The sequence below is a fragment of the Syngnathoides biaculeatus genome, chromosome 8, assembly GCF_019802595.1.
Source record: "Syngnathoides biaculeatus isolate LvHL_M chromosome 8, ASM1980259v1, whole genome shotgun sequence".
NCBI lineage: Eukaryota > Metazoa > Chordata > Actinopteri > Syngnathiformes > Syngnathidae > Syngnathoides > Syngnathoides biaculeatus.
The window spans coordinates 19879094-19897130 of NC_084647.1; the positions used below are offsets into that span (position 1 = coordinate 19879094).

Here is an 18037-nt window from a genome sequence, read left to right on the forward strand (position 1 = left end):
AAGATGACAAGATGGGAGAATGAGAATAGGAGTACACTGCATAGCCCTTAGTTCTGTTGTATTATCCTAAAAGAGTAAGAGCTTTGCAAACGGGCAACTATTCCACATTTCAAGTGAATCAGTTTTGTACTTTATGCATAACCCAGACCTTTCCATTCATCATTCATTTTTATTGCCTTCCACCCTTCCATTACTTCTCTTACTTATTTTATTTTTTAATTAATGTGGGATCCTTGGTGGGGCAATTAGTCTGTCTGCCAGCTTGAATGACATTTAACGGCTGTTGGAATTCATGTTCAATTCATGCAAACGTTACGTAAAACAATTACAGTATACTGTAGTCCTGGATACGGTCCTACATGTCAAGCTAGCTCAATTTCTTTCATACATTTTAAGGCAACTGTGCAGCGGTTTGAGTTGGGAACGTGTCAGTCCCCTCATTGAACACACGCCAGGCATCTCTGCAAGAGTATTGCACATACTAACTGTTCAAATAAATACATAAAATCACATGTAAAAGAGCTACTGCCATCATCGATGGTATTACAGCAAATTCCCGCTGCATATCACCTGATTTATTGGTAAATTCTTTGAAACACGCACCTGCAATATACACGCCCATCTGTTTATTTTTATGATCTTTTTGTATGCCCTAATATATCATCCAAATGGGGCAGGTAGTTTTTTTCCTTTCATAAATAAAATCACTATTTACAAACTGCATGTTATGTTTACTTGGGTTATCTCTGTATGATACTTATGTTTGTAGTTAAGTGATCTTAAACAAAAGTGGGGAAACGATGACAAAAATAAGTGAAGGCATGGAAATAATAAATATATAAAACATCATTTGCAAGATTAAGTGTCTACTTACCGTACTAAGTAAAAAAAAAACATAAGCTTAGTTAGAATTTAAGGGTAATATTGGAGGATGAATTTGAAATGACAAAGAGTCTGGGACCATAGTTTGGGGTAGCTGAATAATAAGCAGTATTTTATCTTTAGAAAGATTTTCATGGAGGTGCCTTCCATAACCCGCGCCACGGTAATGATCAATATAAAAGCCCTGCTCTCTTCATATTTAGTCCAATAGTTGTTGTCAATTCCATGATTACATTTGTCCATCTGTCCATTTTCTTAGCCGCTTATCCTCACAAGGGTCTATCCCAGCTGTCACCTGAGCATGAGGCAGGGTACACCCTAAACTGGTTGCCAGCCAATCGCAGGGCACATGGAGACAGACAACAGTCGCACTCAGAATCACACCTAGGGGCAATTTAGAGTGTACAATTAATGCATGTTTTTGGGATGCGGGAGGAAACCGGAGGGAGGAAACCCACGCAGGCACGGGGAGAATGTGGAAAGTCCACACAGGGAGGGCCGGGATCGAACAACTGGTCCTCAGAACTGTGAGGCCAGCGCTTTACAACTGCGTCACCGTGCTTGGCAGATTACATTTATTTTTCAGATGTTGTTTTTTTCCCCAGAAGCCTGGATGACTCTCCATCCTCCTACATCTGCAGCAGTTCTGTTCTGTTTGCACCTTAAACAAAGGCTAGTTCAAAAATACCTGATCCCAAGTCGGGCAAGCCACAGAGAGGCAGCCCTCCGGCTGGTCTCGTCCATGTGTCTCCACTCTCCAGAGGAGTGGCATGTCAGACTCACAACTACTGATACCACGAGCTGAAACACCATGTGCGTAAATGCGATACTTCACTCAAAGAGACTTCTTTGAAACACTCCCACATTCGTGGAAGTACCGTAACTCTAGTATAAACATGACATGCTTGTATAGCACAATTTAAGGTTTTAGTTTTTTGTATCTTTGATCAATCTTGTTAAACACAGTACTTCAAATAGCGATCACGTAACAACTTGGGTAACTTCCCGGTCCCACTCAAAAAGCTGATCTGAAAACATTTTGCCAAATTCATTCCAATAATTCAGTACCTGGTTGTTTCTGTGACTCCAAATGGGGACAAATCCTAGAGGCAGCTGCTAAAACATTCAATTTACATCCCCGCTGTGACATTTGTCTGGCTCCATCTCGCATTCACTCCCTTTCTGTTGCCCGCGTTTAATCCTTGTCTAATCTTATAAAGCCAATGCCTTAAACAGGAAAGTCAGGTCAGACAGTTGACGAAGCACCAAACAGGTTGCGCCAGTGTGCATCTTTCTTCAAAAATCACATGCGTGCATGCATGCACACATGCAGCTTAGCTTAGCCTTGCATGGTTTCCTTCAGTGTCTCTACAGTGAACATACTGCACTGTATAACATTATAGAGTGGTCTTTTGGCAAAAAATAACTATAAATAAATACACGAGAAAATAAAATGACCCTAAACTAAATTCTTGCGGATTATGCACTATTTCATCAAAGATGGAAACAATACTGGTGTTTCGAAATGATCTGGCCCATCTGGCTGTGCTGCACCGGCTACTAGATGTGTGCAGCTATTCCGGACAATGTATTTCAATAATAACTGTAAATTTCCAGCGAAGAGGATGGGTCTAATCTAGTTACATGCCACATGTACCGGTTACATCACCATTTTGATTTTTGAATTACATTTAAAATCTTGCCTTCCTTCCTGCGTTACCAGAAGCAATTGGATTCACTCAGGCTCGAGTCCTACACGGGGTTGGCTACCCGCAAAAAAAAAACAAAAAAAACGTGTTTTTCTTTTTATATTTCTATTCCTTTTTATTTGTCCATAAGAGTGTTGCTGGTGCTTGGGTGATAACCTGAGAGTGAACCTCTGGACAAAGCAGACTTGTTTTTGATGTTGGCATGGGTTTGAGCTGACAGGAACTTATTATGGTTTCCAAATCAGCCTTCTGGAGAGAAGCAGTGCCTCGGTGCCTCTGTCATATTCTGATCCTACTTCTGCTATGTTTGATTATCAAGTGTCCATCTGTGTGAGGATCGAGAAAATAAACACAGTGTGCAAACAAAATCTTCTGTAAGCAGCATCATTGAGCATAAGTGGATTTGATAGGTAAATAACTGTGCATGCTGTATCTCAGGGGTCACCAACGCGGTGCCCGCGGGCATTAGTACCCTGCGAGGACCAATTAAGGTTTGTAAAGGTTCTATAGATTGTTCTAAAAAGACCACAGGCCACAAATTTTTACCATTATTTTTGCTTTAAATTCTGAATCTGACTTGCTTATGTGAATTACATTTTTAAAATACCTGGAATGTCATGTCATTATCCAAGGCACTTATCCTCACTAGGGTAGCGGGAAAGCTGGAGCTTATCCCAGCTAGCTTCGGGCAAAAGGCAGACTACACCCTGAACTGCCCGCCAGTCAGTCGCAGAGCAGATATCGACACCATCACTGATCGGGAATCGATCCCACGCTGCCCGCACCAAAGGCAGGCGTGTGTTGACACTACACCATGAGTGACTGTCATATAATACAATGAATTAAAACAAATATTTTATGTACGTATAATGAAATGTGTGAGGTTTGCCACAAACAGGTCACGTAGCCCTTCACACGATCGGTGCTCATCAAGTAGCCCTCAACCTCAAAAAGGTTGCTGAGCCCTGCTGTATCTTATAGGTAGGGGGTCAGGCATGTAGCCTTTGTAAAACCCGTAACTCCAAACCCCGAATCCCAACCCTCAAAATCTAAACAGAATTAGCCATACAGTATATTTCTTTTCAACACCATCACGAATTAAATCAATCATTTAGTTAGAGAGATTTCCGGTCAGGTCGGGTCATGCTTCTCATGGGTCACGTGTGAATGTGGTATTGAATATATCCATATTTGTTCCGCGGTTATATATATATATATATATATATATATATATACACACACACACACACAGATGGGCTTCTTCATGAATTTTCCATATTTCAGTCAGTTTGTGTGCCTGATGTCATGAGCAGAATTCACCCATCAATTCTGTTCCTCCTTTCCACACTATTTCTCTCAGTAATTACGGCTTTGTTGAAGGCGGCATGCTGTCAAAAGAGAAAAGGGTTTCTGTGGGGACATATTTCTTATATATATTACTCTGCACGTCAGCTCTCGTGCAAAAATCTTCTATCAGGAAAACCGTAACAAAGAAAATGACTCATAAAACACTTAAATTGATTTCCTAAAAAAAGCACACGTGATAGCTTCCTGTGTTTCAGTTTCTTTGTGCTTCGCCAACCGCGGAGTCATGCACAAACGGAACTTGGGCACATTTAACTGTCGCAATCCCATTGGCCAAATAATTAATTATTAATCCTCCTCACACAGGTGATTTGATTGCAATCGATTTCTTTCCCCAACATGTTCTGGCATGAGAAAACACTAATCGATTAGCTACAAACAGAAATGCAAAAGGCAGACATGAGTGTCACAAAAATTACATCACCTAAAGCAGGGGTGTCATTAAACTTCAACATTTGACACATTGTAGATATAGCTTCCTTTGGATGGCTATATAAATATATAATCACCTCATCATATTATTAACAATAAACAACTAATTGATGGATAAATAAAAGGAGATTGACAATAGGCGGCAAAAAATTCAAACGGTATATCCATCCATCCATCTATCTTCTTGGCCGCTTATCCTCACAATGGTCACGGGGCGCGCTGGAGCCTATCCTAGCTGTCAACGGGCAGGATGCAGGTTACACCCTAAACTGGTTGTCAGCCAATTGCAGGACACATAGAGACAAACAGCCGCACTCACAATCACACCTCGGGGCGATTTTAGTGTCCAATTAATGTTGCATGTTTCTGGGATGTGGGAGGAAACCGGAGTGCCCGGAGAAAACACACACAGGCACGGGGAGAACATGCAAATTCCATTTCTGAGATCAAACCTGGGACCTCAGAACTGTGAAGTGAACGCTTTCCAGCTGAACCACCATGCCGTCCATACAGTATATCTAGATTACTAATATTAAAAAAAAAAAAAGTTTCCATTTCAGGACAGCTTATGGAATGAAATACTTGGAGGACACATGTGATTTGTAGTCACATAAATTTTAAGGTTTCATCAACATCGCTGACATTCTTCCCCTACACCGAAATGCTCCATCAGCGGTAAAACCACAGAATAGATTTCCCTTCCCATCAAGTCTTGTAGCCAAAGATGCCACCAAGAAACTGTTTAGCTGAAACGCGTTTGCGTGCGCATCCTACCTTCATGCTGGGGGGAGCGGTGCGAGGTGGCGATGGAGGACATTCTCCTTGAGGGACGTGAGAGATGTTCAGTAGCTCCTGCTTCCTGGAGACAGGATACAAAAATGTCACTCAGTTGATGTTTATGCACATTTAGATGAAGGGTGACATCATGTAGCCGTTGGCCAATGCAGTGAGAAATGTGGCTGTGAAATGCTCAGGGTTGATCCTCTTGCATCGTTGCAGATGATGGGCATTGCAGGATTTGTTATACAGGCTAGATTGCTAGAGTAGGAGTACACAGTATCCTTGTGGATTGCCAAAACACCGCATTGAGTCGTGGGTCTTTCAAAGGATTAGAGTGTTAAATTTGTAAGGGTCTCAAGGCTAAACTGAAAAATCAAGGTGTGAAGAAAGCACAGCATCTGAACTTTGATCTGGTTCGATGCAGAAATAAAAATCCCTCACACCTCCACAAAGTTTGTTGTCTGTAAATTGTACAAGTACACACACACACACACACACACACACAACACACACACACACACACACCACACACACACACACACACAGACACACACACACACACACACACACACACAAAAGAGCCTGACCTCCCTGGCAAGGATCATACGTGTAGTCAAAGAATATCGGTTTTCCAAGCAAGAAAGGGAACAAAATGCTGCCAGCCAACATATGCTACAGAACTCTCAAAGAAAACACCGAAAGTAATATGAAGCAGTGGTAACAGATTTTAAGTATCATTTATAATCACATAAAATAGAGGCAATGGGAAATCGATTCATGTATTTAACAGTTACTTTAAATCAGACTCAACTGATCTTGGGCAATTGTCCCTCTGTGGCTCCATTTTGGAGATGTGTCCATGACCTCCTGGAGGCAGTCTTAAGTTTGAAATCTGCTTGAATTACTAAATCTTAGATGTCAATGACTTTGCTGAATCAAATATGCAAAAGGGGATAAATATTTATTAAGACTACCGGTAGTGGCAAGTTGGAAGGCCCTGACTTGACGATGTTCAATAGACATACCTATGATAAATGATAATTTATGTTATTTACAGTATACATACTATTGAGAAAGTGACCACTTAGATGTATAGTATGTCAAATCAACTGGTAATGGACCCCCATTCTGCTTTATTTATTATTGTTTTCTTTGTATGAAGTCTTTTGAAAATAACAATCAGTAAAAAAAAAAAAAAAAAAAAATCAACAAAACATTAACCAGACCATGGTCATCAGCTAATTGCATATGCAAAGTTTTGCAGGTCCAGAACGTAAACAGACTTTCTTATCCTTGATTTACTCAATGGCACTACTTAGGGTTAGATGATTTTGAAGATTTAATATGAGCCAAAAAAGAAAAAGGTAACTTTAGAACAATGCTAGTACATGTGAATTCTTTGGTGCTAATGGAGGCAGAGCCGATGTTGGCAGACTAGCTTGCTCGCCTGTTAGAAATGAACGGCGATTAAGCCCCAGGAATTTGTTTTTCTTGGTTCATTTTCAGGGTTTCAGTTTTGGTCAAATTCAGGTTTCATTGTAGTTGTGGTTTTCCTTGTATTTTTGAACCCCCCCCCACCCCCGCTCCCTGTACTTTTGGGATCACGGTTTGAAGCTGACCTACATTCACTGAGCTGTAGGGGGTTCACCTGACTCCTACTGCTGCTCATCAAGTTCTCCAGAAAAAGCCCAGCTCAGATGTATCGCTGTACCAGATAAATCCATCCACTGCGTTAGTGGCAGCCTGCCTTCTGCCACGGGCAAATGCAAAGAAGTTCTCCTTCCTGCCTTCTTTGGTTCAATTGTTTTCTGGCTAAAACGGGTTGTCCCACTCAATAAACTGTTGAAAGCGAGGGTCTGCGGCTTTTCCTGGGCCGCTCGTTTTCCGGCCTAAAAACAATGGTTGCCATGGTGACGTACCGAACAAACTGTTAAGTCAGTTTAAAAAGATTAAAACACGCTGCAACAATGGAGGGTCGCGTTAGATCTCGAAAGACGACCGGTTTTGCTGATGAGGCTCTTTCTGGGTGGACAGATCATGAAGTCATTTGTGGTGAGTTGCGTTTAAGAACAAAAGGAACTAACACCCAGGATGTATAATTATGTGTGGGGTCTCTCACATCTGGTAACTCTGTCTACCGAGCTTTTGACTATATCAAAGAAGAAAGGTTATGGAAGAGAAGAATACGGGAAAATACCATTTTAACTTTTAATATGAACTAATCCACAAGACTAAATCAGCGTGATCTTTTGCAACGTTCTCTGATGCTTCAGGTGCTGCCGGGAAATCTTGTATCGTTTTTATCAGAAACATGAGTGCAATTTAAAGATGGCTTCGCCGTGGCGGTGCATCGTTTCTTACAGTTAGCCCAGTGAACACAACTAGTGACTCACATCCCGAAGTCTTGTAAGGCACCTTCTCGGATGTTGTAATAGTGCTTGAAACCTTGTGCCATACTCATGCACACTTCAAACCCATCACACTATAGAAAGGATTCTCTTCTGGTATACAGGTGAATTAGACTGTAAAAGTAAATATAATATTATCATCAATTACAGGTTGTACTGGTTACAACTGTCATGCCCTTTTGTTTGTGCACTAACGACTATTATATTATCGCATTACTACGATGATAAATTACAGGTTGTACTGGTTGCAACAATCGTGTCTTTTTGTTTGTGCTCTAACGACTTTTTAACGACACTTGCTATTTATTAAACATGGCCTTAAATGAATTCACAAACTGTAGTCCCAGTTGGCTCGCACATGGGCCAAGGTCAGCATCTTGTGGTCCAGCGGTAGTCTGCTTTCAAGGGTTTATTAAGATCATACTGATCATTTTACGTAATTGACACACACACAAAGACAAACAAAACAACTCCACCTGAAAAATGTGAATAGTAAATTGAGAGGGTGATTTTTTTTAATATTGTGTGGAAAAATTTAGAGTTGTTATGTATTATTTCATTCTTCTTTGCTCTACAAGACTAACAAATGCTTTGGTAGAAATAAGCCATGACCCTCCTTGCAGGTGAAGCTCGTGAAAGTCATCACAATAAGTGTGCGAGTCTTCACGAAGCATGTCACACCACTCTCCCCTTAATTCCCAGAGCAGCTGGCCATTTCTTGCCTGATTTAGTTTAGGCTGACTTTTGAAATTTGATTGTGCAGGCAAACAGATGTGGAAGCTGATCTAGTAACCTGGCGCACCCAAGATTACATCTGGCAAGTGGATAAAATTGCCTCATTTTTACGCGCCGTTGGGATGCCCGAGATGGATTGCAGCAACATGTTTAGGATCTTTACATATCAGGTCTGAAAAGCAGGTAGAAACCGCCACTGTTGTGTTTTACAATTCCCGTGGTTGTTGTGGCAAGGAGGAGGCAATGATGAAATTAACCAAAATATGTTTTTTATGACAAATTATCAGTCCATCAGACTGCAGTCATCTTCCCCCCTTACTCAGTTTATATAACGGAACCAGAAGCGCAGTTTCTTTGAATGTGTGAGGGAGTTGTTAGTCAAAAACGTCATCACAAACATTGCGGGGAAATATCATCGGTTAGTTTGCCTCTTCAGCTAATACTTCCATTTCCATCATTTTAAGTTTTATTTTGTACTTGTGGGTAATGCGCCATTTTTTGGTGGCGGGGGGTGGTTGAAAACCAACAGGACAACCTACAGCGCAAAAAAATAGGGCGTCGCCCCAGTTTTAAACTGGTCGGCAACTGTGCAGCATGCCCTTTAACAGTGCATGAAATTGATACAAGTGAACTCAATCAACATTTTTGGAATCTCAGTACAAGGCAGAACATTCTCCACCCGTATCAAAACATCTTCCAAAATCATAATGGTGAGTTTTCATCGACACTGTTACAGAGGTACCAGTAGACCTGTGTGCATTGTTGTGGATGTCATTTGTAGAGGTCTAGTACTTCCCGCCATCACAGTCACGGTTTATCCTGATGGCTTTTGTCATACCTCTGTTTCCAGTAAGGCCTAATATTTATCATGAAGCTTGATAAGAAGCCTGATCCTCATGTTGACTGGCCAGTTATGCAGCTGGTAGTCTTTCTAATTAGTTCATCAAAGCATAAGTGGAGGAAATGGAAAGAGACAAGAGCTGTTGCCAGATTGTGTGTGTGTGTGTATGTACAAGCATACTTGTGTATCTACACTAAGTGTGCACACGCACGGAGCAGTGAGTGACATTACATGGACGTGGATGACAGTTAGGGCTCTGATAAGCACTTGGAGGGGCTGATGCTGGCATGTAAGGAGGGGCAGAGGCCTGTTGCTCAATATAATTGAGGGTGTCATGCAGACTGCACATAACAATGACATCAAATTAGTTCATTTAGCCCTCCCACTTAAAATAACGGCACAGTGGAGCAGTGCAGTGCAGTGGAGGTTAGACCATTGGCCTCACAGTTCTAAGGAATGGGGTTCAAACCCCGGCTCCACCTGTGTGGAGTTTGCATGTTTTCCCTGTGCCTGCGTGGGTTTCCTCCGGGAACTCTGGTTTCCTTCCACAACCCCAAAACATGCATTAATTGGACACTCTAAATTGCCCCTAGGTGTGATTCTGAGTGCGACTCTTGTCTGTCTCCACGTGCCCTTCGATTGGCTGGCAACCAGTTCAGGGTGTGCCCTGCCTCCAGCCCGTTGACAGCTGGGATAGGCTCCAGCACTCCCTTGTGAGGATAAGCAGGTAAGCAAATGGATGGATGAAAACTAGGCATGACATTGGCACAGTCAGAGACTGGTTAGCACATCCAGCTCACAGTTCTGAGGTCCGAGGTTCAAATCTACCCTTCCTGTGTGGAGCTTGCATGGTCTCCCAGCTATCCCTGAGACCAAAAGAATCTGTCAATCTGTCAACTATGTCAAGAGGACACTGAATTCTCCTTTTGAAATATCACCTCACTACTTCAGACTAGCTGACTAGCTAAACACATTGGAAGCAAAAAAAAAAAAGGTCCTGCAGAAACGAAGAGAGCGCTATTGAGAGGGAGGGAGAGGCACCGGGTGAATGGATGTCAGACAGATTGCTGAAAGAGAGCTCGCTATGGAGAGTGAATAAATGAATCTGCAGACTAAAAATAGAGCTTTCAATCCTCAAGCAGGGCTGGCTTTTTTTATGTGGGGGGGTCTCTGGACACTTGTTAGGGACAATGTTATCTTATCCATTACACCCTGATACAAGGTTGACTGTTATTAACAAACAGACATCCCAACAAGCGTGCATGGGTGCAGGTTTACGGTAATGATACATATTCATATTTCTTTGTTGCCATACTTTGTTCCCCCAGTAACCTCTCATTACAAAAGTTGTAAAATACACAAGAGGTAAGTGAGCAGTTTAATAAAAGAGAGTAATTGAGCGCTGGGGGAGAAACATTGAGTGATCGAGGAATGGAAATACCAATGAGTCAGTGAAAAAAAAATATTACTGCCAGAGCAGAATACAGGACAAGGGAAAAACTGCGTAAGGTGGTCAAGAAATGCAGACACAAACATTACTTACACTTTACAGTATACCGCTTTCCCCCTTAACGCAATGACCCATTTTGAAGGTTAAATTCAGATATATTAAGCACAGGGTGGTAAAAATGTGATTGGAATTGTTTGAAATATGCTGGTGACTTGTTTGTAAATACTGTACCTAATGACTTAGTCAGTAATAATGGACTTTCTAGGGCAGGGCTCAGCAACCTTTTTTAAGGCTGAGGGCTACTTCGTGAGCACTGATCGTATGAAGGGCTACGGGACCTGCTTGCGGCAAATTTCAGACTCAGTTCATTACACGTACATAGTAGTAGTTTTAATTTATTGTACTAAATGACATTACAGGTATTTTAAAATATTAATTCACATAAGCAAGTCAGATTCAGAATTTAAAGCACAAATAATAGTAACAATTTGGGGCCCACATACCTCGCGGGCTACTATTCACCCGCGGGCACTGAGTTGGTGACCCCTGTTCTTGGATGTTTCTAGTCAACGTTAGCAGAATGTTTCATTTTGAGACTCATGCAACGGTCTTGAAAACCATCCATCTATCCATTTTCTGAAGTGCTTATCCTCACTAGGGTCGCGGGCATGCTGGCGCCTATCCCGGATATCTTTGGGCGAGAGGCGGCACCCTGAACTGGTCGCCAGCCAATTGCAGGATATAAACATAAACATTTGCTCTCATACTCACATTTTAGGGCAATTTAGAGGCTTCAGTTAAACTACCAGTACCGTGCATATTTTGGGGACGTGGAAGGAAACTGGACTATGTGTGTATTTCTTTTGGCTCTTCCCGTTAGGGGCCCCCACAGTGTGTCATCTCAGATGAACGCTCATATTTGTTTGGCACAGTTTTTAATACCAGATGACCTTGTGACGCAACCCCTCTGCATTTATCCGGGGAGAGCGCTGGAGCCTATCCCAGCTAACTTCGGGCGAAGGCAGACTACACCCCGAACTGGTCCCCAACCAATCGCAGGGCAGATATCGACACCGTCACTGAGCAGGAATCGATCCCTCGCTGCCTGCACCAAAGGCAGGCGTGTGTTCCACTACACCATCAGTGACTTCGGTGAAGGAAACCGGAGTACCTGGATAAAATCCACGCAGGCTCGGTGGAGAACATGCAAACTCTACACAGGCGCGGTCGGATTTGAGCCCAGGTCCTCAAAACTGTGAGGCAGATGTGGGAACTTTTCAATAGTCTGTGCTCGACTGCTCTAATGTGTTTGTATGCGTGTGTCCTGTTCTTGTATTTTTTTTTTTAATTACTGACAAGTCGTCTTTGATCAGGCATTAATAGCATTTATTGCCTCAGTTGTTGTTCTTAGAACCACATGATTACTGTCTGACTGGAAGAGTTTAGAATTCTGTTGTTGATTACTGTGAAGTTTTCTTTATAGATACAAAGTGAAAAATAGCAAGTGGACTATGCTCTCCATCTACTGCTATTGATTTGCTTCTAAATTTTGAAACATCTGTTTATATTTAAACATCTCCATGACAAGGGACTTCCAATTGATTTCTATTGGCTTGCTGTGTTTTGAGTTTAATGAAATCAGTGTGAAATCTCTTTGAAAGTTATGGAACTGGGAAGAAATTTGCTTGAAAGGAATGAGTCTTTTCTGAGATTTTTTTTTTTTGGGTGCTGTCAGGGTTTAACAAAACCAGACACAATAAATCATCCTGCAGGGACAAGCAAACAAAAGTGTCCAGACAAGCTTCATACATCTATTCGTCAAACAAAAAGAAAATGCTAATACACTGAGATACAATCAGAACTGTCTGGCTTTACAAAAGCCAGAATATGTATTGATTTAATGATTACGTGCATAATTATGCATCTTTTTAATATAGTATGGTAGTAGTTAAGTGCATAAAAGATTTTGCACTTGTACTTTGTATGGCTAAAATCAGAGATAAATGTAGCTATCATACAAAAGTATAATACACTGTATCAATATTGAACCAAGTACTTGGGATTATGGTTGCAGTATTTGGCGGGCTTTCCGTCAAGATTAGATATTTACGCTAAAAAGGAAAACAAAGAAGACCAGTAAAGATGTAACATGCAGTACATGCGAGTACTGATCATGTTTGACACCCTGCTCCTTTCAATCCTGTTTTGCTTGAGCTCGTACAAATTGGGAGAACTAATAGTTTTTTAATGACTCTTTTACTAGTCATGAGAACCATGAAACAGAAAGTTCCTATAACACTTGCCTTCAGTAGTTTTTGATTTAGCTGTGAAAATGTTTTCGTCTTTGGGATTTAGAGAGGCAGTCAAGCCATTTTTAGACACTGGACAGAACTAAAAGTTTCCTAATTCTTTGCACACATGATTTTTTTCCTATTAATAGACTAGAAACTTCCATCCATCCATTTCTTTTCTTTGCTGCTTATCCTCACAAGGGTTGCGGGGAGCGCCGGAGTCTATGCCGGCTGTCAATGGGGCAGGAGGCGGGGTACACCCTGAAGTGGTTGCTAGCCAATGGCAGGGCACAGAGAGACAAACAGCCGCACTCACAATCACACCTAGGGGCAATTAGAGTGTCCAATTAATGTTGCATTTTTTGGAATGTAGGAGGAAACCGGACTGCCTGGAGAAAACCCACGCAGAGAACATGCAAACTCTACACCGGCGGGTCTGGGATTGAACCCGGGACCTCAGAACTGTAAGGAAAATGCTTTTACCAGCTGATCCACCAAGGTGCCTAAACTAGAAACAGTGTGTTAATTCATTTTTTTTTACCATCACTTTACAAGTGATCAATATTCTAAATATTTAGTTGTTTCTTAAACTTTCCTGGGGATGCTGCATTTCAAAGAGAATGTTTTGTTGCTATTATCTTTGCCAAAGATAAAAGCTTGCACACAATAACATTGCCCTTTGTACCTTTAAGTAAGACGGGAAGAAACACAGATAGCAAAAGAACAGTATGCGCTACGTAATATTGAATTAAACTTTGCACTGCAGAACACATTTCCACTCTCTTAATGCATTTTCCTCTCAGGCCTTCCAGCAAGGAGGATTAACTTCGGAGTTTACTCGATACCGTAAACAGAAAGATATACTGCAAGAAACTGAAAGAGCTTACATTTCAGTAAGATGTTTTATTACATCTTTAGACGCGCTGTGGCGACCCCGAAAGGGACAAGCCGAAAGAAGAAGAAGAAGACGTGAAATAATAAATATCTTGGAAATTGGATAAATAACTGTTTAAGGAAGAGAAAGGAAAAGGAAAAGAGTATGGGTTGGGCCTTCAGTTTTAAAAAGCTCTCAAGCAGTTGATGCATCCTCATCACTTTAACATGAAATTGGAAATATTACTTTTTAATGTTTGTAAACAAATGGACTCGAGAGTATGGCTGAATTAACCAATCCAGCACTGCACTCAAGTTTACTGGGTTTCACAGATATTACTGGTACGTAATAGCATTCAATTTCGATACACAGCTCTTACTCGGTCAATTTCTTGACGTTGGTTAAACAACCTCAAACCTGATTTCATTGTCTTGGGTGCTCACTTTTTTCAACATTCTGGGCTCCGCTTCCACAAGTAGAAGAGAGCACCTGGACGTAGCGCATACTACCACCGAGATACATGGAAAAGGAGACAGATAAATACCTAGCGGAAGTCCGACTTGGGGTTTTATGGACTCTTATGTAATCTTACAGTCACGTTATCTTTGCTATAAGAAGGTGGACAGATCTGTCTGAAAGTGACACACTTCCGAATATTATTGCTTACCATGTTAACATTGACAGATCTTAACAATTTGCATGATTTACAATAGTATGAGTCCTGCCTGCATGCTGGGGGGCAAATTTTCTGACTTTTTTTTTTTTTTTAATATGAAAATATTACCTTGTAGGACCCGATATCTAATATTCCTAAACTGCTCAAGCTTTGTGTGGGTTTTGATCAGTTAAAGTGCAGAGAATCCTAATTGAACTAAGGCAATTTTGGCTCAGCTAGATTTTGTGCATATTTATTATTTTCAGTGTGCTTGAACATCACTTATATGCACTCCTGTTTATAATCACTGTAACATCTTTCCTTTACCCCATCTATGGGTTTTTGCTTTATGTTAACATTGAGCTAGTAGACATTTCCTATATGAAATTGAAGAGTTCAGACCCAAAAGCAGATATATCAATTTTTGTTGTTTCTGTAGATTCTTTGAATTATATTATATATAAATTTATATAATAATAAATAATGTAATATAAATATTACAATATCAAAATAATAAATAATAAAAACAATACATTATTATTATAACATAAGTAATAAATTTATATACTTTATAATCATAACAAACATAATATTATAATATATAAATAATTCATGTATATAATTTATTTAATGCAGCCCTATGGGGGCACAAACCAGTGCAATCTGTAGGCCGGTCCCAAGCCCGGATAATGCAGAGGGTTGCGTCAGGAAGGGCATCCGGCGTAAAAACTGTGCCAAACAAATATGAGCGTTCATCTAAAGAATCCCATACCGGATCGGTCGTGGCCCGGGTTTAACAACGCTCGCCCCCGGCAACTGCTAACCTGCAGGGCGTCGGTGGAATTCAGCTACTGTGGGTCGAAGACAAAGAAGAGGAGGAAACCGGATCCAGCGTCAGAAGAAAAAGAGGAATGCACAGAGCCTACAACTGAGTGTAGGGACTTTGAATGTTGGGACTATGACAGGAAAAGCACAGGAGTTGGTTGACATGATGATTAGGAGAAAGGTTGATATTCTGTGCATCCAAGAGAGCAGGTGGAAAGGTAGTAAGGCTAGAAGTTTGGGAGCAGGGTTTAAATTATTCTACCACGGAGTAGATGGGAAGAGAAATGGAGTAGGGGTTATTTTAAAGGAAGAGCTGGCTAAGAATGTCTTGGAGGTGAAAAGAGTATCAGATCGAGTGATGAGACTAAAATTTGAAATGAGGGGTGTTATGTATAATGTGGTTAGCGGCTATGCACCACAGGTAGGATGTGACCTAGAGTTGAAAGAGAAATTCTGGAAGGAACTAGATGAAGTAGTTCTGAGCATCCCAGACAGCGAGAGAGTTGTGATTGGTGCAGATTGTAATGGACATATTGGTAAAGGAAACAGGGGCGATGAAGAAGTGATGGGTAAGTACGGCATCCAGGAAAGGAACTTTGAAGGGCAGATGGTGGTGGACTTTGCAAAAAGGATGGAGATGGCTGTAGTGAACACTTATTTCCAGAAGAGGGAGGAACATATAGTGACCTACAAGAGCGGAGGTAGAACCACGCAGGTAGATTATATTTTGTGCAGACGATGTAATCTGAAGGAGGTTACTGACTGTAAAGTAGTGGTAGGGGAGAGTGTAGCTCGACAGCATAGGATGGTAGTATGTAGGATGATTCTGGGTGGGGTAGGAAGATTAAGAAGACAAAGGTAGAGCAGAGAACCATGTGGTGGAAGCTGAAAAAGGAAGAATGTTGTGCAGCCTTCCGGAAAGAGGTGAGACAGGCTCTCGATGGACAACCGAAGCTCCCGGAAGACTGGACGACGACAGCCAAGGTGATCAGAGAGACAGGCAGGAGAGTACTTGGTGTGTCATCTGGTAGGAAAGGGGAGAAGGAGACTTGGTGGTGGAACCCCAAAATACAGGGAGTCATACAAGGAAAGAGATTAGCGAAGAAGAATTGGGATACTGAGAGGACTGAGGAGAGGCGAAAGGAGTACATCGAGATGCGACGTAGGGCAAAGGTAGAGGTGGCAAAGGCTAAACAAGAGGCATATGAAGACATGTACACCAGGTTGGACACGAAAGAAGGAGAAAAGGATCTCTACAGGTTGGCCAGACAGAGGGATAGAGATGGGAAGGATGTGCAGCAGGTGAGGGTGATTAAGGATAGAGATGGAAATGTGTTGACTGGTGCCAGTAGTGTACTAAATAGATGGAAAGAATACTTTGAGAAGTTGATGAATGAAGAAAATGAGAGAGAAGGAAGAGTTGAAGAGGCAAGAGTGAAGGACCAGGAAGTGGAAATGATTACTAAGGGGGAAGTCAGAAAAGCACTACAAAGGATGAAAACTGGAAAGGCAGGTGGTCCTGATGACATACCGGTAGAGGTATGGAAGCAATTTGGAGAGATGGCTGTGGAGTTTTTGACCAACTTATTCAACAGAATACTAGCGGGCGAAAAGATGCCTGAAGAATGGCGGAAAAGTTTTCTAGTTCCCATTTTTAAGAACAAAGGGGATGTTCAGAGCTGTGGGAACTATAGAGGAATAAAGTTGATGAGCCACACAATGAAGTTATGGGAAAGAGTAGTGGAGGCTAGACTCAGGACAGAAGTAAGTATCTGCGAGCAACAGTATGGTTTCATGCCTAGAAAGAGTACCACAGATGCATTATTTGCCTTGAGATGCTCGTGGAAAAGTACAGAGAAGGTCAGAAGGAGCTACATTGCGTCTTTGTGGATCTAGAGAAAGCCTATGACAGAGTACCAAGAGAGGAACTGTGGTACTGCATGCGTAAGTCTGGTGTGGCAGAGAAGTATGTTAAAACAGTACAGGACATGTATGATGGCAGCAGAACAATGGTGAGGTTGCCTTAGGTGTGACAGAGGAATTTAAGGTGGAGGTGGGACTGCATCAGGGATCAGCTCTGAGCCCCTTCCTGTTTGCAGTGGTAATGGATAGGCTGACAGATGAGGTTAGACTGGAATCCCCTTGGACCATGATGTTCGCAGATGATATTGTCATATGCAGTGAAAGCAGGAGCATGCAGAGGAACAATTGGAAAGATGGAGACATGCACTGGAAAGGAGAGGAATGAAGATTAGCCGAAGTAAAACAGAATATATGTGCGTGAATGAGAAAAGTAGAGGGGGAGAGTGAGGCTACAGGGATAAGAGATAGCGAGGGTGGACGACTTCAAATACTTGGGGTCAACAATACAGAGCAATGGAGAGTGTGGTCAGGAAGTGAAGAAACGGGTCCAAGCAGGTTGGAAACAGCTGGCGAAAGGTGTCTGGTGTGTTATGTGACAGAAGAGTGTCTGCTAGGATGAAGGGCAAAGTTTACAAAACAGTGGTGAGGCCGGCCATGATGTACGGATTAGAGACAGTGGCACTGAAGAAACAACAGGAAGCTGAACTGGAGGTGGCAGAAATGAAGATGTTGAGGTTCTCGCTTGGAGTGAGCAGGTTGGATAGGATTAGAAATGAGCTCATTAGAGGGACAGCCAAAGCTGGATGTTTTTGAGACAAGATTCGAGAGAGCAGACTTCGATGGTTTGGACATGTTCAGAGGCGAGAGAGTGAGTATATTGGTAGAAGGATGCTGAGGATGGAGCTCCCAGGCAAAAGAGCGAGAGGA

The 18037-nt window shown here is 41.8% G+C and overlaps 1 protein-coding gene across 8 annotated transcripts in view; it reads right to left on the bottom strand.

The window, feature by feature from the left end:
• The window catches only part of LOC133504477 (rap1 GTPase-activating protein 2-like), a 94763-nt gene that overhangs the window by 20089 nt on the left and 56637 nt on the right, over positions 1–18037 (bottom strand). For all 8 annotated transcript variants that reach the window (XM_061826732.1, XM_061826728.1, XM_061826724.1 and 5 more), the window contains one exon: positions 5163–5247. In XM_061826732.1, coding sequence (XP_061682716.1) covers positions 5163–5168 — 6 coding nt within the window. In that variant the 5' untranslated portion in view covers positions 5169–5247. The remainder of the gene's footprint in view (positions 1–5162; positions 5248–18037) is intronic.